This window comes from Sipha flava, unplaced genomic scaffold, assembly GCF_003268045.1.
Source record: "Sipha flava isolate LNK unplaced genomic scaffold, YSA_version1 557_pilon_pilon, whole genome shotgun sequence".
NCBI lineage: Eukaryota > Metazoa > Arthropoda > Insecta > Hemiptera > Aphididae > Sipha > Sipha flava.
This window is the reverse complement of record NW_020273540.1, coordinates 130,156-157,021: the sequence shown is the minus strand read 5'-3', so window position 1 is coordinate 157,021 and position 26,866 is coordinate 130,156. Positions and strand designations below refer to the sequence as shown.

The window sequence follows — 26,866 nt, the reverse complement described above, 5'->3', positions numbered from 1 at the left end:
GCATATACTCGTATGGAATAAAATATTACGAAGTTATTAATATTATTATTTATTACTAAGCACAAGTCCATCGTAAATTCCGTGAATCTTGCAGTTATATAATATGATTTTTGTGTTATAATAAGATAAGATAGTTTGCTAAAAGTACCAATATGACAGTAATTCTCTAGGTAATTTTAAAAATATTATAAAAATCCGCTTGATTTGTTCAAATTGATTTTCGTTTCTGACTTTTTGTTTAGATGAATGAGTTTTCAAAATACAATTTAATTTCAATACAACATACAGTTCCATACAGTTCAATAAAATATATAAAATAGAGTTTATATATTTTAAAGTATATTTTTTGTTGAATATTAATTATTTAATGGATTGTATACATTTTAAAATTAAATTAATTTAATAAATAAATATGCAGTTTTGTTTGCATATTTTCGCATATTTTGAGTGCATATTTAAATGATAACTATTGCATAGATGCATGCATATTTCGTACGTTTATAGTGCATATAATTCCAGGCTCTAGTAATAACAAAGAGTGACTTTTTTTTTTTTTAAAAAAAAAGAATATTTTAGTTTTTGGAGTGAAATACTTGTATGAGAATATAAATAAAGATTTAGGAGTAATTTAAATTATTAAATCATGTAAATATTGAAAGAAAACTTATAAGCTAAGAAAAAAAAAAAATCAAAAAATTATTTGCTATACTTAGAATCATAGTGATATAACATTGAAAAAAATCTAAATGTATTACCTGCACTAAATAATTCAATATAATATAATATTATTTATTGTTTTGATATTAAACAAATACCTATTTTTTATATTTTTGAATTTTCAATTTTAAGTGTATAAATCATGTATTATAATTCCACAACACTTAAATTTTTTTGGGACCTTACTTCATATTAATTAAATTTAATAATTTTCTATTACCATTTTCTATTTTTTCAAATTTTTAATAAAATTAAAGCTTTTAAAATAGATGTTAAGTATAACAATTATGGATCAGTAAAAAAAAAAAAAAAAATGTATAATAATAACAACCTAAAGAAATTAGTATTAACATTTATTTTTAATTTTGAAATAACATACTTCAAAACACTAATTTTAAGGGTATTTACAAACAAAATTAAAATTATTTTTCCATTCCAGTTCTAGTTTTTCTATTTAAAAATGTATATAAATATTTTATTCTCTTTTGCATTTGAGTCCATTTGGTTGGTCTAGCTAGTGGTAATATACCATGTTGTAACATTTTCCTTTTTCTTAATAATACTTGGAATTCATTACCTTTTACTCCTCTTAACCAGGATGGTACATTGTATAATACTCTAACAGGATGTACACCATCATTTCCTAAAATATCAATATAGTCATTCTGACCAAAAAGAGCTCTTCTTTCATTCCAAATATCTTTAGGTCTATATATAGGCATAGGTAGTTTGTTTAGTTCATCAGCTGACCGTGGTAATAACCCTGACTGAAGTATTTTGTTGTCATCATAACCATATCGTCGAATGATTGGTCGAGCACCTTGTTGATTTTTCCAATAACGATGACGAATTGATTGGATGTTGATTTTTGAATATGTAAATTTAAGAGTATTCAATAATGACTGCATCATAGTATATCTACAACAAGAAATATTTTAATTAAAATAAAACTATGGTAAACATTAATAAAAATAATTGAATAACATATATTTTAGATTAGTTAAGAGAGGTATTAACTAGTTAACACTTACAACTAGATAGATTAGTGGATTGACTATAATTTTATACACTAAAATATCTTATATATTTAAAAAATTAAAATATTAGAACCGACTTAATAATAATAATTGTTGTGATACACAATCACGCAGATATACGATGTAATATATGATAGCTGATATGATGGACATACATATATACATAAAAAAAAAAAAAATATAGTCATATGAAAATGTTATTATAGATTATGGTGTTGATAAAAATCAGTGTTGGCATTTCAAGAAACTATTTTACATTTTAAGTGACTTAGTACTACTTAGATTAGAATATTCTACTACTCATAACCATAATTTTAGCTTGAAAAAAAGTATTCATAATGTGAAAAATAGAAATAATGATTTAAATTAAATCGTTAAACATAAATATAAAAGAATATATTAGAATATTTACAAATAAATTCAAACAATGAAAAATGTTTCAAGCAATAAAAAGTGATTAATTTGTTTAAATAAAAGAATAATGACATTAATAATTAATAAGTTCATTTTAATTTAATACATATATCTAAAACAAGTAATATACTTATATTTTAATTATTCAATAAACTTTACACAATAAGTATTCCAGTAGTTATTAAACCGTTAACTAGAACACATTTGATAATAAAAATGTGAATAATATACACAAATATATATTTTTTGTTTCTATGGTAACAATATAACATTCTCTACCAACAAATATTAAACACATTAATGGCTAGCATTTGATTGTACTTGAAGTTTAGGTAGTTAAAAAATACAAACAATAAATGTTAAAAATTGTTTCAAGTCATTTATTTTTTAAATAAAAATAAATAATGGAAAAAGATACTATGATTGAACTTACAGAATTAAATCATATTTTGTATAGTTCTAAAACACATTCAAAAGATAATTTAATTGAAGTAAGTATAAATTTATGTTTAAGAATTTTATATATACATAAAAATAAAAAATAAATAAAATTTACTTAGAGAAACTGATATCAGATGCAAGTATAATAGTTTCCATGCTCATATTTGGACTTAGACTATCGGCTCCTTAAGCCCTCTAATTTATATTTAAATAACCAGTGGCGGATAGGCCCACCGGGAATTTGGGATTTTTCCGGTAGGCCCCACCCCATATTTATATATGGAGGACCTTAGCCCTTTCACCGAGTTCTGTACTTAATTGAAGATATATTTGTAAATTTTAATCACTATCAAGATTTATTTATTTTTATTATAATATAAGAATGTACGTACTTATTTACAAATATTTAAAAGATATTATAATAAGTAAGATGAAGGTTGAAGTTATAAATATAAAATAAATAACAAAACGATTTTATTTGAAAAACTGCGAATGCTAGCTGATAGCTTGATACGAAAAAATACATATTTTGTTCGTTCGTCTCGCGCCTATCATATACAGTGGACAAACCAATCTATTTTTATAAGCTTGAATTACAAAGTCGCCGCATCACCTTCACCGCACGTGCCGCGGCAATGCGTATACTGACATCTATAACAGCATGTTTTCAATTTAACTTAATATTAATTTTTCTTTTTGTTTTAATTGTAGAAAATGAGCCAAAAGAATTTTTTACTCACCAAGCAGATAATACTATTAGACCTGTCAAGTGTTGTGTTGTTTGTTGTTTTAGTATTTTAATGAACCATAATTTGTACACTAATGCTTATCCGGCTCTGTATTTATCTTACAAACTGCTTTTAACATTTTCAGTAACACAAGTAGGTTGTGAGCGTAGTTTTTCAAAATTAAAATATGTTAAAAATTATTTGAGAAACTCTATCACTCAAGACCATTTAGAAAGTTTCATCCTCATGAATGTAGAAAAAGAAATTTTAACTTCTATTTGCCCTGCTACCATAATCGATAAAGTTGCTTTAAATAGTAACCACATAATAATATCATCCCAAATAAAACTCATACTCTCAATATCACTAGCCCTCTTCCCATGGCCCTCCCTGCTAAACATACTAGCCCGGGTGAAATTCAATACATCATCCGTAAACTCCCAGCCAAAAAAGCCCCTGGACACGACCTAATAAGCAACTTAATTGTCAAACACCTCCCTGAAAAATCTATCATTCTTCTAGCACTAATATTCAACTCCATGTTTCGTTTATCCTACTTTCCTACAGCCTGGAAACATTCAAACATAATACTAATCCCAAAACCAGACAAACCGCCTGATATCCCATCTTCCAATAGACCAATCTCTCTCCTCCCCACACTCGCAAAAATTTTTGAAAAAATACTCCTCAAAAGGCTACTTCCACTATCGGACAAATTCAACATCATCCCAAACCACCAATTTGGATTCCGCTCCAAGCACTCCACCATCCACTAACTCCACCGCACTGTCGACCAAATCTCCACCAGCATGGAAGCAAAACATTATTGTGCAGCTGTACTCCTTGACGTGGCTCAGGCCTTCGACAAGGTGTGGTATGAAGGACTTCTTTTCAAACTTAAAAAATTCCTCCCTGCCCCTTATTACCTTCTTTTAAAATCATATCTCGAAAATCGCACCTTCTGTGTTCGCGTTAATAACAGCTACTCGCCAAAATTCCAAATACTAGCTGGAGTCCCTCAAGGAAGTGACATAGCTCCCTTCTTATACTCTATTTTCGCCCACGACACTCCGACCTCTTCACACACATCATTGGGTACATATGCTGACGACACGATAATCCTGGCTTCCAACAACGACCCACAGATAGTATCTCTCTGGCTACAAAATCATCTTAACTCGATTCAATTATGGTCAAACCGATGGAAGATCAAAATAAATGAAGCCAAATCATCCTTTATCACGTTCTCTTTAAGACCAGGCGACTGCCCCTCTGTATTGTTCAATAACAACCAAATTCCAACCACCCCGATAATAAAATACTTAGGTCTAACCTTTGACAGACGTCTCACATGGGCTCAACACCTTAAAATCAAAAGAAAGACAGTCAACTCCAGACTCCATCTACTACGCCCACTTCTTAAATCTAAGACAACACTAACTAATAAACTACTAATATACAAAGCCATCATCAGACCTGTTTGGTCCTATGGCATCCAGATTTGGGGCTCTGCCAAACCCTCCAACACGCGAACAATTCAGGCTTTTCAGTCCATCTGTCTGAGACAAATTGTCTCCGCCCCATGGTTTATCACAAACAATAATCTCCACAAAGATCTCAATATTCCGTCGCTCTCACAACTAACAAAGTCTCACTACGTCTCATTTCACTCCAAGCTAATCCATCACTACAATTCTTTAATAAAACGCCTATCCTCTCGAACAATCCCTGATAACCCTCCAAGACGTCTAAAACGCTCCTGGCCTAGAGACCTTCTAATTTAATCTGTCGGGTGGCACTACTGAGTGCCCTCCCACATTTGTCACTCTCGATATGTAAATACTATGCTTATATCAAAATTACTAAATTTACTTAAATTGCTGTATAGATTGTAATTATATTTTAATAAATAAAAAATTCTTAATGTGTAAAAAAAAAAAAAAAATAGTGAAGCATTAAAAAAGTTACTACTGTATTAATTTAAATTAGTATACAGTTATATATACCTATTCAATATGATTTTCAACATTAAAAACTCTAAATAACTAATACTAATTAACTAATAACTAATTAACTAGTAATTACAAGTACTATGAGTAATTTGTAAATTATTATATTGTAATATAATATGTTGCGAGCGGCTTATTTTTTATGGGGCCTAGGCTATCTAGGCCCTTCCAATTCCTTCCCGGTAAAAAAAATATATACCTATCCACCACTGTAAATAACTGAATCCTTTACCGGATTTAGGAAATTTGACATTCAGGACTAATAAAAATGCAGTTCCCTTATATAGGTGGAAGTATGGGGTTTATGATTTTTTTTGTTTGCCTGAGACCGTATACCCATTTGCCTCCTAGATCCGATATTGACTAAACCAATATATAACATATGATTAAAGCATAAAAATATTAATTTTTAAGTTTCTACATTGTCCTAGCTTATAATTAATTTTAAGATTATAATAAATGGTAAAATAAATTCTACATAGTAAACTATAGCATAGTTTAATTACCGAAACTGTACTATAAAAATATTTATCTGTATGTAGAAAGAGGACATTTGTTAATTAATAGTTGATACTGAAACATACTCTACAGTCATGAAATAAATTATTATAACATTCGAATTAATAATTAATTATAATATAACATTAAGTTAACATAATAAATAATTTATGTTTACTTAATATTATAACATAAGATAACAATTAAAATATTCTGAATAGGAAGAATTAGATTTATAAATAAAATATAATTATAATTAGCATGAGAAACAAAAAGCCTCACGAGTAACTCTTTAAGATACCTTTAAGGTAATGAGTACCTAATATATTTATATTAAATACAGCTTGTTAAGTTATAACATTTATAATGCTATTACCAGATAAGATAGACAAATTTCATACTAAACTAACTTATATTTTAATACCATAACAATTATATAAATTTAAGGTAATTGCACAGTAAATTATGAATTTTTATTAAATATTATTATAATTTTATTATAAATATTAATTTATTTGGTAGTCATAATATACTTGTAAATAAACACTTTTTTATATTTTACTTTTCAGAAACCACCAGAAATTAAGCCAAGAAAAAAAAAATTATTACATTTAACTGATAATCAGTCTACAAGATCTAGTTCTAATAGTAGTGAGAGGTATTAATTTCATGAAATGTTTAATAATTATGAGTCTTACATAATTAATATTTTTAACATTTGTTAAAATAATGATTACCAAGATATCATTTAATGTTTATATAATTTCTTATAGGAACTATTAAAAAAATAAAAAATACTTGAACATTTAAAATGTTAAAAATGTTTACTCACAAGAATAGTTAATTATTATTTAAAATAACTACCTACTGCAGTGGCGCAACTAGAGCTAAAATTTTGGGGGGGCTGTAGCCCCACCTGACATTACATGAAAGGTAACCCGTGGGGGCGTTGCCCCCACACCCCCATATATATTCACTTAAAAATATAAAACATACAAAAAAAAAAAAAACAAATATTTATTTACTCAAGTTTCATTTTTTTTTTATTTTTTGTTAATAAATAGTTTTAATATTACATCGATTTTAATTTCAATATCTTTTTCAATATGAAGTATTGATAGATTACTGAACCGATCTTGGTTCATTGTGGAATTTAAATATGTGTTAATCCACAATAGTAATATAATGTCTGTATATTATAGTTTCAGTACATACTAAAAAATATACAGTAAAATGTTATGTATAACAATTAACAATCGTACCAATGTATCGATAAACATTGTTTCAAACAAATATAGGCAAATGATATTTAGTATTTACCATATTTTATCATAGGCAATATAAAATAATTTTACAATTTGGAAAAAATTTAATTTATTAATTTTTTTCTAAAAACAATAAGAATTACAGTTGAATTTTAAAAGGTTTATTATTATTATACGAAACAATTGAATAATTTATTTTGGGGGGCTATCACAAATTTAGGGAGGCTAAGCTCCCCTCCCCTAATTACGCTTATGACCTACTGTATTATTACAAAAATGATAATTGGATCCTTGGTTTAATAATGTAAAAAAGAAGTAACAAGAATGTATAAAACTAAAACTTGCATTAAGTATATAGATTATTATAAATATTTTTAACTCAGAAAATTGGGAAATTTTTATAGGAATGGTTCAGAATTATCTTCTATTAGTCATACTTCATCGCTACTATCTCATAGTTGGCAAAAAATTGAAAGTAATTTTTTGAATTTTATTATAATAAAATGTTATGTAATTGTAATTTCATTTTTATCTAATTCTTTAATAATAGATGAAAATAACAGACCTATACCAGTACCTCGTCCTCGTTCAGTATCAAGTATTAAGTCCACAAGTACAAATGGATTTAGTGAAAGTATATCTATTAAAAGTTCAACGTCAAATAAGAACAATGTAGAAAATAGCCGATCAGTAACACCTGAGAGTATGTCTATTGACTTGAGTGATACTGATATTACAGATAATTCAAGCAAAATTGTACCATTAAAGTATAGTATAATAAAATTTAATTGATAAATAAAACATTCATTGTTTAAAAATTGTATGATATACTGTTTTATAATTAATGTTTGTAAAAAGTAATAATGCTTAAAATAGTATGAACATTGTATTAGAAATGTCCAAAATGATTAAATTTATACATATATCTAAAATGTCATGATTTTCAATTAATTAGACACATTTTATAGCTATATAGTACTTTTGATAAATAGTTGAATTACTTATAATTATAATAGAAATTTGAATTAAATATTTTTTTAAGTATAATTTTTATGTGTATAATTTGATTAGAACAAAAATAAAAGAAAACAAAATTACTGAATTGCTTATCAGAAAAAATGTGCTTGGTTCGAACAATTTGAATGAAGAAAAAAAAATGTATAAATCTTGGTCTCATTATAGTTTAAATTGTATTAAGAAATTATATAATAAAAATATGCATTAGGTAAAAGTGAAATCCATAGACTTGAAATTTGTGTTCATCGAACAGATGCATTAAAAGTTGATACAAGAATAAAACATCCAAGTGTTATCATTTATATTGTTGATATGTCTACTTGGGAATATTTTAAAAAAGAAGATGTAAATGCAACCAATCATGAAAATACTTTTATTGATCCAATTAGAACAAAAGAATTTGATTTCAAATTTCACAAGTAATGTATTTATTTATATTTTTATTTAAATGCAATTAATTAAATATACAAATCTAGAAAAATAATACCAAATTGGGATGAAAAAATAATTTTTACTGAACAATATGAACATATAATAACAGAAAATACAGTAATATTATTTGAGATCGTAGACTTTTCCGGAAATATTCATCCTCCAATTGCAGTGAATGATTGGCATCGAATAGCTTGGGCATTTATTAAACCTATCGGATCAAATGGAATTGCAAACACAGGAAAACAAATTAGAATACAATTATATAAACCTGGTCCAAAATTAAAGGTTTTTCACAAAAATCAGCCATTGGTATCTGATATTATATGATAAAATAGAGGTAATATAAGCAAGGAAAGTTAATACTTATTTGTTTTAGATAGTACATTGGTTGAAAAAAGGAAAACTTAAAAAATATCCAAGTACTCTTTATATTAGTTTAAATAAAGGAATATACTCAGAAGTAATGGAATCTGAAAATAATCAACGTGATTTTATTTCAAATAAAAGTTGTAGTTTACAAAAAAAATTGAATTCTTACTCGATTAGCTCCAGTTTAGAAACGTGTCAAGTATAACATAAATAAATCTTATTAAACAATTATATAAATTATTATATTTACTTATATATGCTTAGAGCTGTGATATTAAATGGAAACGTTTTCCTGGTCAAAAATGTAAAATACCAAATTCTGAAATTGTGAAACTTCAACCCAATTTAGAAGGATGTATGTACTTGAAATTTAGTTATGATGGATTAAAGCTCGCAGTTGCAACTGGAAAATATGTATGTATCTATTCAGTACCAGAATACAAATTACTCAAACAGTTAATTGGTCATCAAGGTAAGTAGCATTGCACATAGCTTGCATTACATAAGTAGCTACATGTATACATGTATATTTGTGGATTAATTCATTTTATTAATTTCAATCGTGTAAATTCAGTATTGAAATCATTAGTAAAAGGGAGTTAATACATTAATGTAATTAAATTTTATTTTTTGTATTTTTAACAATAAACATAGACATTTTAGTTTTTTAAAATAAAATACCCAATCTAAATAAGTGACAATTGAGAAAGTTATTTTGTTTTTCTTTATTTATCTAACTATTTTTTTAATATCTAGTTTTTAAATTTATAATAATCACATTTTAAATAAATTATATTAAATTATAAAAATTATTTTATATTTTTACAGGTTTAATATACACAATAAGGTGGAATAATGACAATAATAATTTAATAACTACTTCTTCAGATTATACTGCATGTGTATGGACATTAAAAAACAATAATCAAACAGACTTCCAAGTATAAAAACTTTATCGATAAACAATGAAAAAAACTTTAGTAAAATTATTATTTTTAGATTCTTCCACATCCATCATATGTATATTGTGCTGAATACCATAATGATGTAATAATAACCGGATGTTATGATAGTATATTACGATTATGGACTTCCACTTGTAGTAAATGGACACTTTGCCAAGAGATAGAATTACATAAAGGTTTTATAACTAGTATTGCTCAATTAAACAGTATGGTACTTTCAGCCGATAGCCATGGGATGATTATTGATTGGACACTCATAAATAATAGGTAATAATATTGATGAATCATAACATATTAAAAACAAAAACATAGTATATGATTTAATGGCTTTAATCAATAGCATTAAACAAAAACAAATTTAAATGTATAATAATATATTATAATATATTACATTTATAGATAATCATTAATGTATTTATTCATTATTTTAGACTAGAAGTAAGAAGAATTATATCAGTACCAGAAATAAGACAAGTAATAATTAGCAACATAATTCTACATCCAGCAGGTAAACGATTATTAATTCAGACTAGAGATAGTATTTTACGCATGATGGATTTATATACAACTGCAATTATACAGTGGTTTAGGGTACGTATTTAAAACTAAATTTAAGCATTTATTTTATGAAATTAAAAATGTAATCATAATTTAGGGTGGGGTGAACAACAAAGTACAAACAGGATGTGTTTTAAGTCCTTGTGGTAATCTTGTGTTTAGTTGTGGTGAAGACGGTCTTGTTAATGTTTGGGAGGCATATACTGCTAAGCAGTTAGCCTTTTATACTAATCGACAAAACTTATTATCAGCTACTAGTGGTGCAGTTGATTATCATCCTTATGATCATATTATAGTATTTGGGGTATACACTCCAAGTAAAAGTTCACCAATATATATTGCTCAATATAAAAAGTAAGTAATTTTATGTTTTAATTTGTTATAATAAGAAACTACATTTGAAATAATATAAAAACAATATTTTTGTTATTTATATTAAATAGTCATCTTTCAATATTATAGAGACAAAGAAACAGATATAGGTTTGAGATTTTTAATTCCAACAGAGCACAAACAAAAAATATTTGGAAATATTAACTATCAGAAAACAGACGAAGGATGTTTAAATAAATTTAAAGCAAACCAAAGTGATAACCAACGAGTGATACCTTTAGTCAATATTATAAAGAAAATGGATAATGTTTTAAATTCATATAAAACTAATGAACTAACTGTAACAAAACTGTAGGTATCTAATGCTCAAATTAAAATAATACAAGTATTTCATGTGTGCATAATATTTATAATTTATTATATAATACTATAATAAATAATTTATAAATAATGTATTTCGTAATTTATAACTAGTAAAGATAATGTGGTTTAAAATAAAAAAAGATTCCATTTGATCTTCTTGAGCAGACCTATTCCTGTAAATAATAGAATCTAGTGTTTTCTCTTCATTACTTTGCTGAATAAACAAGATATTCATTGTCAACATGTATAAAAGGAATTGAAGGACAGACATTTGAAGATAATTTTGACCGTAACATGATTCATTTGATCAAAATAAATATATGTATGTAAACATATGCCAATAAAATTTAACACTTCTTCGAATTTAACTGTTCAACTTCTAAAAATTGAAACAGACAAATATAATGTACCATATTTGCATGTATTATAATTTCCATTTAAAAATTGATGTATTTTTTTTTTTAGTACAAGATAAAAGAGCAGATTTGTAATAATAGTTTCAACCAATAATTATAATACCATTAAAAATTATTTAAATATTGACAAATTTAAAGATAAACTAATATTTTTGGTGGATAATTCAATTAATAGTTAATACTACATTATTACTACGCTCAAAAATATGGAAATTGTCCAGGTCACAAAATAATACATTAATTATACGAGAATATTTTTAGGGGTCACATATGCATGATCTCATATAACGCCAGAAGTGTGTTTTAACATATTTATTAGGGTAAGATTATTTTCCAGAAACAAAAACGTGGAGGTCTACACAGTTCCCATCATTTTAAAACAATTTAAACATAAAACGTGTTATAGAATCAAGTAAGTGTACAATTTACATGTAAATATACAAAAATATATTTATTCTATAAAACAGGTATGTACAAAAAAAAAAAAAAAAAAACAATAAAAATAAAAAATATAATATTATAATATAAAATCAAATTTTTCGGTAATCGTGGGGATTACCTGCGACACTTAGTCAGCAAAGGGATGTCAGAAAATTTTATGAGTCGTGTAAATTTATACATTTTTAACAAGGCATTTGATAAGGAGTTCATTAAGAGAATAGTTTGAATCCGATTATTTACTACATAGTTTAACCAGTCTTATAAAGACAACTGTGATTTTAAATGATTTTTACATTTCACTGTTCGTAATTCCAATATAAATGAGCAATAGGAATATATTTAAATTTTTCAAACTGAAATCGTTATAAAATTAGTGACCAATCTTTTTTTTTTTTGATGTTGCGATTTTAATTATACAGAGGGTCAAAAAAGTCTCCATACATTAATGTTAAATTTTTTCCATTATATATAATGATAATTAAAAATTTAAATAATTTTATATTTTTAATAACAATTTATTAGAAAATACATAAAATTATGTTTTTAGATAAATGAAGCATATTAATTATTTTATTATTTACATGTATAATTATAAATAAATGTAGAAAAATAACAACAAAAAAGTTTCCGTACAACATAACATAAATATTTTTAACTTTATACAATATAATAATATATATATTAATAATATCAATTGCTGACGCCCTAAGTAATGATGTTTCTAAATTAATAATAAATCTATCAACAATTCAACGTGATCGAATTAGGTTTCGAGAAAATAAAACGATTGAACTTCAAAAAAAATTTAATTTGCTAGAAAAAGAGTATATTGTCTTACATTGAGATGGAAAAATTCTACCAGATATTACATATGGAAAATCAAAAGTAGATAGGTTACCTGTAATTGTTTTGTTTGAGGGAATAACTCAATTACTTGGTGTGCCAAAGCTCAAAAGTGGTACTGAAGAACAACAAGCAAATGCAATATTTGATATTATAAATGATTGGGGTGTAACAAATAAAGTACAAGCTTTATGTTGTGACACGACGGCATCAAACACAGGTCGCTTGAATGGTGCCTATATTATATTGGATCAACTGATATTAATTAATAATTAATATTTATAATTAATCTTTTATATTTACCTTGTAGGCGACATATATTCGAATTAGTGCTAAGAAGTGTTTTTGAAGTTAAATTAAAAATAAATACTATTGGTCCTGATGTTCCTATTTTTAAAAAATTCCAACAAGCCTGGCCCGAAATTGACTTAAAAAAGTATGAAATTTGAATAAATTATGCATTTGTAAAATCTATAGTTGGAAAAAATAAATCTCAAATTATAGACTTCTGTTTACAAAATTTAAAAAAAAAAAACAATGTAGAGATGATTACAAAGAAATTCTAGAGTTGACTATTATTTTTCTAGGTGAAAACCTACCAAATGGTATATTGTTTCACTATCCTGGTGCTTTTCACCATGCCAGGTGGATGTCAAAGGCAATTTATTTATTCAAAATATATATGTTTCGAAAACAATTTAAACTTAATGTTCGAGAAGAAAATGCATTTCGAGATATATGTATTTTTCTAGTTACGATATACGTAGAAGCATGGTTTAGATGCCCTGCTGCAATCGAAGCACCTTATAATGACTTTATATTTTTAAAAAAATTAATCGAATACCCAGATAAAGCTATTCCTGAAACAGCTGCACATAAATTTTGTGGACACTTATGGTATCTTGCGCCGGAAAGTATAGCCTTATCATTTTTTGATTTTCGGGTGCCAACCGAAATTAAAATTAAAATGGTCGAAGCACTTAAATCAACGCAGAACAATGATGATACAATTAAAAAAATTGTTTTGAGTAAAGAAGGTATAAAAACATTTATATAAAAAGAATTACATGAATTTGTATCACCAGAAACAGTCAACTTTTTTTCAAGATTTAAAATTTCAGCCGACTTCATAGATTTCCATCTGGATACTTGGAAAGAAAGAGAAGACTATAAAAATGGAATTTATATTTTAACAGAGTTATCAGTCATAAATGATGTTGCAGAAAGAGGCGTTAAGTTAATTCAAGAATACAATAATATACTGACGAAAGACGAAAATCAAAAACAATTTCTACTACAAGTTGTAAATGATTATACAAAAAATTACCCTGACTGTAAAAAAAATACATTAATTCGTTCATAATTAATAGATATTTTATTTGAATATAACGCATCTAATTTTCACATTGTATTACTCCATTGAACCACTACCTATTTATTTTTAATGACATCAATATTTAATATGTACTTGTGTAGATGAACGACTTTTTTTTAAGATTAAGTTTTTGACAGAAAATAATAGATTTACGAGAAATTTTATTTGAATATTTTTTATAGAGAATACCTAAATTTACAATTTAGGTTCTATACAATTTTATACTAAATGCAATATATAATGAATTAAATCAGAATAATACTAAAACTACCATATTTGATGAATATTCAACCCTCTTGCGGCACCTGAAAGGGGTTATTAATCATCACCAAATTTAACCCACATAACTTTCGCATGGTAATGAAAAAATTGGGGGGGGGGTGAGAAATCAAAAATATTTAACTTTCTTAACCCCCCTACTATATAAGGGCCACCCTAATATATATAACAGGATTCTCGTGCAATTGCAACTTTTTTTCCTTTGCTTTAAATCATATAAAAACAAATTATAAATCCGAATCATGAGAAGCAGATTAATTTAAACGTAGTTTTATTTTGCACGAAATTGCACGTTTTGCACTTTTTATTCTAAATTGCACGATTTTGATTTTCGTTGCATGAAATTGCATATTCTGCATTTTGAAAATTAAACTAGATAATATATATATGTATATAGGTAGCCAGGTAGGTATATACAATTATATTACCTTCATACAGGTATGTACGTAAATATTGGTTTACAAAAGGAAAAAGTGAACCCAAGCTGCTAATATCCTTAGAATAACATAAATTTATTAGTGTTTCGTAGTAAAAATAAATGCTAGCAATTACTAATTAGATAATGAATGAAATCTCCGGCCATTAGAACTTTAGTGTCTGTCCGACTTTGTGTTTGAGTGTTTCTTAAATTGGTTAGTGTCGTGATAGTTTCATTACGAATAATTTACGTAAAAAATATAAACAAATTTATAAAATGCCAAAAATTGGGTCAAGTCTGTCGTCAAAAATTAAAACCTGGATATCAAATTACCCAGAGTTGAAATCTGATGGGAAATCTGTTTTCTGCGCTTCTTGTGAAAAATCAATAGGATGTGAAAGGAAATCTCAAATTGATGCTCATTGTAACACTAGTAAGAAACAATATTTTTATTTAAGAATTAGGTATCAATTTTTTATTATTATTTTTTCGTTAGCTATTCACGAGAATCAATTAAAACTATAATAAAAACAAACCGATATAACAACAAATTACAGATTCTTTTGAAACATCAAGTAGCCAAAACCAATTTTATATTGATTTGTGCCAGGCTTTAGTAGGAGCAAATATACCATTTTTCAAACTGCAGTCCCTACCGTTTAGATCCTTTTTACAAAAATATACAAATAAAAGTATACCTGACGAGAGCACACTCAGGAGAAAGTTTGTTTCGATTCGACTATGGTTAAAATTCGTCAAAAAATTGGAGAACATTATATATATGTCATGGTCAATGAGACCACTGATGCTAGAGGACTTTATATATGCAACCTTTTGGTTAGAATTCTTCACCAAGAAATTGATCCCACACCATTTTTAATTGCCAGTAAGGTTCTCCCTAAAACAAATTATGACACTGTCTCTCGATTTATTAACGACAATCTGATGAATTTTTTTTTCAAAATTCAGATTATCAGTATAAAGTGCTTTTCCTTGTAACATTTTAATAAATTTAAAATGTTTATTAATGCATTGGATGAAGACGTACAGACTATCAACAAATTTAAGAGAATCATAACTTCGGCGTCAATAATTTCTGATTTGACTTTCATAAAATCACACTTGTCAACTTTTCCCCAGGCGTTAATCCAGTTAGAAAACCGAAATGTGTCCCTCAATAAACAAATTTAAATATTTGAAACTATAGGAGAAAGTCTTAAAAAAATAAATAACGAGAAAGGACAAATTATGGCTTACAAATTTAACTCCGTTGTGGAAAAAAACACAGGCTACGCTCTCATAAAAAAATACGACTGCATAAATGGTACGAAAAATATAAATGTTGAACAACAGCCTGCAATCGTCGCTTGCAACAAAATGAGTCCTATCACTTCTGTTGAAGTAGAATGAACATTTTCCAAATTAAAAGACATATTGAGTGATAGAAGGCACAATTTTTCTGCACACAATTTTGAAATGTATAACATTGTAAATTTTAACTCAATAAAAAAATTAATTTTTTTTTGTATGTATAATAGTTAAAATTAAAATTAAATAGCTTAACTCTGTTGGTATGGTTTTTTTTATATATGTATATATATCAATCTTTTAATTATTAATTACTCATTAATTTTTTGCTAATCCTGTAATAGTGTAAAAAACTGGATAAATACAGTATAATTCAAGCGTTTAAATCAATGTACTTTGAATGTTTACAAAATTTTGGAAAGTATTAAGCGATTTTAGGAAAAAAATACATTTTTGCGCGATTTAGGCACTTAACTGCATGTTTTTGCAATTTTTAAGTTATTAACTGCACATTTTTTTTGATTTTTACTGCATGAAAATCCGGTCTTTAGTTATAATCCTTGAATGCAATCGGATCGAACCGAGACCATTAGTGTGAATCGAGCTGTACCGTTTTCGCGCAGGTAGAATGAACACTCGCCAAGCCTTAAAATCCCCTCTATATAATCGCCGACGATAACCGACAAAATTTACCAGTTTCACATCGTGTTCAAGTGATATCAGTCGACGCGTCGCGACGGTTCGGATCGGCGTCTCAACTCACATATATAGTATTTAACAAAATTGTGGTGGGGCATGCGCAGCAATGACCAATTTTTGTTAGCGGTTGGTATTTTTCTCTCGTAGGAATGGAGATTTCTTGCAAATGTATATAATTATATAATGCGTATCGATTTACATGAAAAATAACAGATATTTTGTAGGTATAATTTTTTTGACTACACTAATATCGCCGTCTTATACATAAATAGTTTACTTGAATTAGCTCACGATTTCACAAAAGACAATTTTTATTCGTTTGCCGTCCGTTGTCATAATAGCTAATTGTCGCTTTTGTAATAAAAATACATGGATATTGCCACAGAAATTGTAATTTTTGCGTAGAATGCAAACCTATCATATGGGATAAGTTTAAAGACCTGTACAAAGATAGAAATAGAACCAAAAATTCTTAGGAAGAAATGTGTAATCATTAATTTTTCAATTAATATTTGGCCGCCAAAAAAAAATTATTAAGAAAACTACTACCAATTTCTTTAAATGATCTTCCCCTAAATACCATCTAGACAACATTTATATTACAAAGTTTCCATGATTGCGACGATTGGAGTAATCCTTCTGGACGAAATCGAGTATAAATATAGTACATAATGGAGCATACAGATCTTTTTAAAAAACCACAAGTCATAATTCATATAGTTTCACTCAAAATCTAAAATGTATGACTGTTGTTGCATACAAATTTAGCATTAACTATAAGTGAATACCAAGCGACTTTGTAGAAGTTTAAGAATTAAATGTACATTCATACAATCTGGGCATTCTCATTAGTTATAACAAATTATATTCATATTGAACAGGGGTGACAAATATAATTACGTCAGGACATCAATGATAATTGTCACAGCACTGATTTAATACCAGAAACATTCAAGCATTACAAACAATATGTCAACACACGAGTGCCAATCGCCCTTAATACATCACCAATAACTACTACAAAATGATTAATGGAAAAACGTTTCTATGTACTATCGACCTCTTCACTTCAAAATGAAACATCATTCCAATAGTCTAATTGCTCAACTCTATTCAATAAACTTCCTTATAATCCAGTCCAACGCCTTAAACCTGAATGATCTAAATAACTTTTAATTATACCCATGTTCAAAGTTTCTAATGTTAAACACTTAAACGTTAATTAACGCTCTATTTTTTTATCGTAGCATTTATAGAACTTATATATTACACACAGTAGAATGAATTATAAATAATTGTTGAAAATTCACATAAAGTATCTATCAAAAATAAGAGATAAAATCAATATAAAATGTGTAGGTACATGGTAAGTTTTTACTATATGTCTTTCTACATAAGTCTTTACACTATCATTCCTTACAATTACTTTACATTTATTTACATATTTTTATTTTTGATTATTTAATATTTTGTATTTTAAACAGTTTATGAATTATTTTTTTCATCCTACAAATATGCGATGAGTATACCGTAGTAAAACCGAGTATTCAATGATAAAATGTCTGAAAATATATTATTAATGTTGTTGTGATGATTAATATTCAAGGTTTTTTCAAATATAAGATAATTCATTTCCTTTAATAGTTTTTAATGCATGCTCTGAAATTGCCTGTTCTTGTGTGATAAATATATACAAAATATATTTTAAAAACTTCGCATAAATTATATTTTAATTTAAGTGGGGAAACCAGAATGGAAATTATTTGCATTATACTTATTCACTATATTACAAACTACAAGCAGTCGTAGAAGCGAATAGATTATAGAAGTGCGATGTAATGTTTATTAAATATAAAACTATATACGTATAAATATATTTTTGTTGTTTTTACATTAATAACCTAACAATAATGCATTTTGTTCAAAGTTGGAAGATATTGAAAGTAATCGGTGCTTTTATAATTGCAACTTATTGCCAGGCACTCAACCAAGGTTTGTACGCAGTGTAAAATATTTTTTAAAATTTGTCTTAAAAATTGTCTTCAAATGTATACATGTGTCATGTAATATATATATGATTATATAAATGTATTTGCTACGTTATCCGTTTATGAAATAAAGCCCTGTTTCAGAAGAACTTATTAGGACACAGTATAAAATTTAAATATAATAAAGCCAGTAGCATCCAAGTTGATATGTATGAGTATGTATGTATATGTATAAGTCTTTGTATGAGTTAATAAGTACATAGATACTTATAGTCACATTAAATAATGTCGAAATAAATACTTACTTTATTTTAAAAATACTGCAATTTTTTTTTTTATTTTATTGTATAATATAAGACAGTGATTTTTGGGATATTTTAATACAGTCGTTAAAATTTAGTTAATGTTTAAAATAAACCATGTTTAAAGTTAAACCATAAGACACAAATAAATATTTTAATAAAATCATTTAAATTACAGAATCGGAATAGGTCATATTTAAAAGTTAAACAAATTAATAGTAGTTAAAATTCAAGTTTATAAATGATAATGTTATAATAGTACCTATATAAAGATATAAAATAATAAATATTACATCACTACATCTACAGTTAAGAGTAAAAAGAAATGTTTAGTTAAATCAATCTAAATTCTATCACACAATAATCCTTGATACTTACTTACTAACAACCCCTTACCCCCCCCCCCCCGCCAATGGATTATCCGTTAGATAAATAAGGATAAGTGTTGTAGGATATTCTACCCTACTCATACATTTTTATATACCCACTGACATAGTTCAGTCCTTCAATGTAAAAACTTTATTTTAATAAAGTTCTAATTAAAAAAATCATTAATTTTTCAATTTTTTTTCTTTGTATAATTAATAATCAATATTATTAAAATTATATAATGGTTCAAACTAAAATATGAAAATTAAAAACTTTATACTACGGTAATATTACAAATAAAACAAAACAGGTAATTTGTGATAAAATGGTTTATTCATATTTTGTGATATCTCTATAAAAAAAATACCTATCAATTTGGTCAGTTTGATTCCTGAACTCCTCTAGAAAATTATAACGTATCACAATTTTTTTATAATTTATAATCACTTAATGTGAAGTATAAATATTTAAAAAATATTTCCTCTTCATAATATTGTGTTATTAACCAAAGTCTTGGTACCACAAAAACATCTGAATAAAAAATAGGAACCAAGAAAACAAGAATATTTCTAATATTTTGAGTTTCAGGGAAGGTGATATGGATGTTATATTCCACTTTTCTGTTTTTTTATAATTTAATTATGTAGGAAAAATACAAGAAAATTAAATACATATCTAATTCGAACTAAATATTTTTCGTAAATAGTATACATCTAATACGAGTACTTGTCGGTTCTTATTTGCAATACTTACGTAATTCTATAATTCTATTCTATATATTTAATATATATTGTTTATTTATTTTTAAAATTGATCTCTTCTATTCAAAAATTATATCTATAATCTATACCAAGGCAGAGGTCTCCAACCTACGGCTTAAGCTTTTCAAAATGGCCCACCAAATTTACTGATATTTTGTCAATACAGACCCATGAGCAAGAATCGTCTAAGGTAGAGGTTCAAAATGATATATGTTATGTTAGGTAAAAATTAAATAAAAAAATACACGTTGGAATATCCATGATCAAAAATATCAGGATCGAAAATTAATAAATGTCAACTAATGTCTGAACAGCTTAAATAGCTGACTTGTTAGTGAAAATATGTTCTATGATGGCTACATTTACAACGATAATCGACAGTAAGTAGAAAATTAAATGAAAAAAGCGTCAAGTCAAGAAAATAATCACTGTTAAAACAAAAAATGACAACTATATATGAATTTTCAATTTAGATTAATTTTTATAGAATAAAAACTAGATATATTCTTAGTGAAAATGTATGTAAAAAGATTTTTAATGGGGATGTTAGAACCCCAACCTCCCTCCCTCGCGCACGAGCCTGTGTCAATATTATTCCTAAACTGAAAAAATATGCACGTGAAATTATTTCAATAATTAGATCCATTTACTTATATGAACAGACGTTTTCAAAAATAAAATACTTCAAATCTAGGTATAGTATTAATTTAAGTGACGCTGTTGATTGGAATAACAATGTTTGATACAAATTATCGAGAAATTTAAAAATACAAGCAATTCCAAACTTCTCATTAAGTAACTTACTTGTAACTCAATAAAATAAAATTTGAATTTTAAAAATATACATTTTTTTTAATACCGAAATAAATCTTTTCTATTATTATCTATTCTTAAACTTTATTATTTCACTATTCTTATAAAAAATACTGACCCGCGATGTCAAAGCGTTTCTCAGTTTTAGCCCATTTTAAAAAAAAGGTTGAAGATTTCTGGTCTACACCATTGGGAACTGTCATAGTATAACCAAATATAACAAAATCATAAATTTTTAAAATTATTAATAGATATTTGATTTAACTAACAAACTATTAGCTTAACTCACTAGTTCAAGGAATTGAATCTAACGACATGACCATAATTTTATTTTTATCTATATGGTTATTTCAACTTTATCATCATAACGACATTCTTGCAGATGTAATACTGTTAATACTAGTTTAAAGAAAAACAAGTCCATTTATATGTTAATTGCGCTTAATTTATTTATAATGGACATCATACACTTCTTCTGATTTCTCATGAACTGTGTTTAATACTTATACAAACATTATTATAATATTCTGCACTAATTCCAGAACTGTACTTTTGGTGATAATATGTACAACTACTTCGGTGAGCAAAAATAAAGTTTACAATATACTTATGTTTAACATAGGTAGGTACTAATATAGTACTTATACACAGTATACACAGTGATAGTTTTTAGAATTTTGTCTGGGGGTTTATTATCTTATAATATAATAAGACAAAAAATGTTTAACCCATAAATTATTTATTACTTAATATTTAATTATTAAATTTAATTCTTCTAAACGAAATAAAAAATAACATAGTATTTTAAACCTGAGAATCTCAAGCCAATAATATATCATAGCCTGAACTGAGCCTGACCAAACCCCTAAGATCCCTCCCCCTCGTAAAATCACCATTGAGCATACACATTATATTACCATAAATAATAAGAATTTACTAATTTATTACAATTAATTTACAATTCAATTATTGTAATACCCCTTTTTGCGCTAAAGATAATCAAAATGAGGTTATATTCATTTTATACATATAACTAGAGGCGGCTCCAGGGGGGAGCCCTAGGGGCCGAGCCTCCTCCCCCCCAAGCCCTTACCGTTTTTATAAAAAATTTATATTACTAACAAAAAATGCATACTATAATATGGACTATTATACGACACGCACAAGTATGTAGATAAAGCCATAGAGGTATAATGGTTGAAAGGAGTTTCTCTACACTTCGGAGATTTAAAACTTGGCTTCGTTCAAGGATGACTGAAGATAGACTATCAGCATTATGTCTAATTAATGTATATCATAAAGTAGATATTCTAGATTAAGTAGATCATATAATTGATATTTTTGCCAATTTTAAAAATAGACGACTTGAATTTGTGTTGTAAAAATTGTTGTTTTCTTTCTGCTATAAGATTTTGTAAAATTATAATTTGGCTCTCCCCCTTACCAAGGCTCTGGAGCCGCCCCTGTATATAACATATATTAAAAGACTAGAACTAGTGCTGAGTTGGGGGTACGCAGAGGGACTGAGTAATCCAACTAAATTATCAGCATATTCTAGCATAACCCTACTATTTTACTAAAAAAAGGACGCATGAGACGGTACTTTATTTAGGTTGAGTTTTTACAGAAATTCAACAAATTAATATTTTTATAAAAAACAAACCATTTACAAAATGTTTAGTTAGTTATACCTACTTAAAACATAAGTTTTTAATACAGCGGTATACGATAAAAGATAATAACCAAACCTCAATATCGCTTACTAATTACCATTACATAGAACGCCAGTAGTTTATTATTAATATTTATTTATTTTTTTTGTTATAATTAGAATTTTGGATTGACTTTAACTTCTTTAGACAAAAAACAAACATTCTACATTGATATGTACATTGAGGTCATGGTTCAAACTTTGAAAAGTGAGGGTATCAACCATAAGGGAGCAAACACAGTTATGTTCAGTTTTTAATTAAGTAAGGCGCAACATTTGTATGTGCTATCCCAGCAGAGGTGGAACTAGGAATTTTTACGCCCGGGGAAAATGTTAAAATTATGCCCTATCATAGACCAATAATCAAATACTCTTCTCGAGAATTTTTTTTTCTAATTATTAATATAAAATTATACTTATTGAGTTTTAATCTAATATCAGTATTCAACAAAGTTAAAAATATCAAATTAGTTGTTAATAATTACAAAAATTACATAAATACAATTTTACGCCCGGGGATGAATTTCCATCTTCCACCCCCTAGTTCTGCCTCTGGATCCGAGTACCTCTACTATTTTTTTCCAAATCAAGCATTGACTACAATAGTTAATTTTAATACATACATCTTTACAATTGTGGACTTGTTAAGTAACAAATACATTTAGTGACATCCTAACTACCAATAACACCATAGGACAACAACATTTTACACGTTCTACGGTTTTTCGTAGTTATGGTGTGCAGTGGCGCAACTAGGTGTGAGGTTTGGGCGTTGTGACCCCCCTCCCCCTCCACCCTAAATTTTTCTGAGGTTTTTATAAATTCTACTTAGGAAGAAAATGGTTTATCTTGAAGACGCCAAATGGCTGATTGAAGTTAAGTATGAATATTATTCGTAATATAATTGATAACAATAATAACATGACAATATGGAACGTTTTGTAACATTCCGTTCAACTTTACAACATCAGTAACCTTGCTACTACGATTTTTCGATAGTCGATTGTATAATACTTTTTTTTTGTGGTATCATAATATGAAATAGAAGTTAAACAGTTTAATTAGTAATTTCAATATTTTACTCATAAACTTAATTTAATCTTACTTCCATATCCGTACCAAACACCTGCTGAAAATGCTTAACATTCCAATCAATGACGGGCTTAAAGAGAGGGGGCCAGGAGGTCAGCTGACTAAAAGTGAATATTTTTAAAAAAGACTGGCTTTTGAAGACTTAATATAATTTTAAAGTGTGCCGTTTTTATAAGCTGACATTAATTGATGCAAATGTCCTAGTTATTCCCCCCCCTAAATAACGCCGCTGGTTTTATTGTATAGTTCAGTAAAACCCTATATTGTCGAACCTCATGTAAGACCGAATCCTCCATAAAATAAATGTTAATGTTTTCAATGATAATTATGAATACATTTAAAAACACATATTATATGATCAATGATCAAAGTGTTTTTGTTTGTTAAAAGGTATACATTTATAATCCAGTTTCAGTCCTAATAAGTGGCCTTACTGTAATAAACATTTTAATCTAGTCATAATTACTCGAAATTCTAAACAGATGAAATAACTATAAGTTTTTTAACTTTTAAATTATTAAATAAGATATAACAGAATTTATTTCATTTTAGTGCACTGATCATTCTAGTAATGCAATAATACGTCTTTTGAAAACCTAGTAAGATTTATTATATTACATTTTAATTTTATCTCTGAAAATTCTACCAAATTATAAAATACAATCAACCAATTACAACATGGAAAATTTAATTTTGAGTAAGTCTAATCTGTTGTGAACTCGTGCTTCCGGCTAATAATCCTACTTTAACGCGGACCTCGCGGTAGTCGTCATCAAATAATCAATCCCTATAATCCGATGTTTTTATTTGTCTTTTAGATTCTATTTATCAATAGAAATCATTGTTACTAGTTCCAGTTTAAAGACCAGTAATATGATTGTAATCAATCGAGTAACCAGGATTTATGATTTATTTTCGAATGGGGAGGGGGGAGTCATACACTTGAAATTTTTTTTAATTTGGTAGGATTTAGTGGAGATAATAAAGTAAGGTTGAGTTAACTACATATTTTGGATGATTAACAACCCCAACCCCCCTAGTTACGTCACTGATTCTAATTTTTTATTTTTACTTTTAAAGATTATGGTACCAAATGTGTCTAACTTTAGTTGTAAATTTCTAAAATAAAAATTGATGACGAGAATAAAACATTGTTACATTAGAAGACTTAATTTATAATATAAATAATCAAAAAATGGATTATTTGTACAGCTTAGAACAGTGGCGTAGCCAGGATTTTTAAATGGGGGGGCTAACCACTTTTTTGGATAAGTAAGGTAAGAGAGGATATGAGAATTCACCCTTAACCCCCACCCACCATCTACCACCAAGTTTCTGAACGTAATTCAAGCATTTTAGTATAGTTTTAAAAATATAATTTATTATAATAATTTTGGTTTCAGTGTTCAGTCACTTGCTCCACTCTGACAGCTGCATCCTCTTAGGCGAATTTCTGGCAAATTCAGTTATTATTTCACTTTTATCGAATTGCTCTTTTTTATTTATTTAGCCATAGCTAACCCATTCAGTCTGTTTTCCGACATGGTGCTTCTTAAAAAAATTTTTAAGCGATTAAGTGCTGAAAACGTTCTTTCCGGAGTGAAAGAGGTAACTGGTAACGTGGTGAATAATTATAAAAGTATTTTAATATTAGGTCGAAGATTGGTGCGATGAGAGAGTGAATAAAGAGCAGAATTCGGTTTTGGAATAGTATTTTGACTCCATTGTTGCCTCCATATGAACAGGTCAGCTCTGATTGTAGATGAGGTATCATCATGGAGATCTTGGACATATATTTTAGCAGCTTTTATAATATTTTTATCGTCATACATATTTAATTGGCCTGAATAAGTCCTTCAAGTGGCATAACATCAATAAGCCTTTGATTAAAACGAGCATCCATTGATTCTATTAAATAGTCAATATACATTATAGATATAAACACGGCCCATGGGGGGGGGGGCTATAGCCCTCTTAGCCCCCCCCCCCCAAGGCTACGCCATTGGCTTAGAATTATGTATAAAATAATATTTAAGCAAAATTATAAATAAAAATAATATATTTATGTAATGTATTATATAATGTATACATAATCCACTAATATATTATTGGTAATTATTATATTATTTTGTATAATTATTTTCAGACATTGGTGAGAAATGCACAAACAAAAATGGTATTGTTGGATTTTGCCAATCAAAAATTAATTGTAGTGAAGACAGTAATTTAGGAGCTGTATGTAACTCTGAACAAACTATTATTTGCTGTGCTCAAAATACTTTAAAAAATAAGAAAAATATGACTTCAAGTGATAGTCTTCAAGAGGATCAAATGATACAATCACGATTTGGCTTTATACCAGATTTCTTTCATGCATCTTTAATACCTCAAAATCCAACACCAAATATTAATTTTTTTAATCATCAAAATAATAAAAATTCTGATATTGTTAGTAATGTATTTCATCAGAATTTAAATACTATGAAATTTATTGAAGATAGACCTTATCAAAATTTAGAACAAGATGTAGTGACCAAACCAAATAAAAAAAAAAATTCATTCACTACACAAACAAATAATTATGAATTTTATAGCAGTAATAATAATAATAATCATAACTCAAATATCCAAAATATTTTTGATAGCCCTCAAACTACAAAAATATCTCAAATTAATTATCATTATTCTAGTTATGAAACACAAAGACCGAATTTTAATCAAAATAACAACAATAATAAACGACCTAATTATGAAACATATCCTCAAAATCAAAATGATTATTATTATTTAAGTTCCACAACTATAAGGCCAAATTATAATCAAAATAACAATAATAATAAACGACCTAATTATGAAGCATATTCACAAAACCAAAATAATAATTATAACCCAAGTTCCACAA

At 27.1% G+C, this 26,866-nt stretch overlaps 4 protein-coding genes across 8 annotated transcripts in view; 2 read left to right on the top strand and 2 right to left on the bottom strand.

Moving 5' to 3' along the window:
- Positions 1-11,182, top strand: part of LOC112691085 (jouberin-like) — a 15,622-nt gene extending 4,440 nt beyond the window's left edge. The window contains exons 1-13 of one of the 4 annotated variants that reach the window (XM_025565222.1): positions 2,510-2,659; positions 6,414-6,502; positions 7,514-7,584; positions 7,660-7,812; positions 8,335-8,545; positions 8,603-8,870; positions 8,938-9,129; positions 9,195-9,402; positions 9,759-9,871; positions 9,930-10,162; positions 10,327-10,486; positions 10,551-10,807; positions 10,916-11,182. In XM_025565222.1, the coding sequence (XP_025421007.1) occupies positions 2,573-2,659; positions 6,414-6,502; positions 7,514-7,584; positions 7,660-7,812; positions 8,335-8,545; positions 8,603-8,870; positions 8,938-9,129; positions 9,195-9,402; positions 9,759-9,871; positions 9,930-10,162; positions 10,327-10,486; positions 10,551-10,807; positions 10,916-11,141 (2,268 nt within the window). In that variant the 5' untranslated portion in view covers positions 2,510-2,572 and the 3' untranslated portion in view covers positions 11,142-11,182. Of the gene's footprint in view, positions 1-2,509; positions 2,660-6,413; positions 6,503-7,513; positions 7,585-7,659; positions 7,813-7,866; positions 7,877-8,180; positions 8,268-8,334; positions 8,546-8,602; positions 8,871-8,937; positions 9,130-9,194; positions 9,403-9,758; positions 9,872-9,929; positions 10,163-10,326; positions 10,487-10,550; positions 10,808-10,896 lie in introns of those variants that run through there. The other 3 variants (XM_025565224.1, XM_025565223.1, XM_025565225.1) reach the window with 3 other exon arrangements.
- The window catches only part of LOC112691090 (39S ribosomal protein L51, mitochondrial), a 27,999-nt gene continuing 2,257 nt past the window's right edge, over positions 1,125-26,866 (bottom strand). Inside the window, exons 1-2 of one of the 2 annotated variants that reach the window (XM_025565232.1) lie at positions 1,749-1,859; positions 1,125-1,635 (exon numbers count right to left, since the gene is read on the bottom strand). In XM_025565232.1, the coding sequence (XP_025421017.1) occupies positions 1,140-1,628 (489 nt within the window). In that variant the 5' untranslated portion in view covers positions 1,629-1,635; positions 1,749-1,859 and the 3' untranslated portion in view covers positions 1,125-1,139. Of the gene's footprint in view, positions 1,636-1,748; positions 1,860-26,866 lie in introns of those variants that run through there. The other variant, XM_025565233.1, reaches the window with a different exon arrangement.
- LOC112691089 (palmitoyltransferase ZDHHC16) overlaps positions 9,312-26,866 on the bottom strand; it is a 27,847-nt gene continuing 10,292 nt past the window's right edge. Inside the window, exon 9 of the mRNA XM_025565231.1 lies at positions 9,312-9,333. The gene's annotated coding sequence lies outside the window, so the exon portion shown is untranslated. The remainder of the gene's footprint in view (positions 9,334-26,866) is intronic.
- The window catches only part of LOC112691087 (serine protease Hayan-like), a 10,561-nt gene continuing 2,405 nt past the window's right edge, over positions 18,711-26,866 (top strand). Inside the window, exon 1 of the mRNA XM_025565226.1 lies at positions 18,711-18,862. Coding sequence (XP_025421011.1) covers positions 18,839-18,862 — 24 coding nt within the window. The 5' untranslated portion in view covers positions 18,711-18,838. The remainder of the gene's footprint in view (positions 18,863-26,866) is intronic.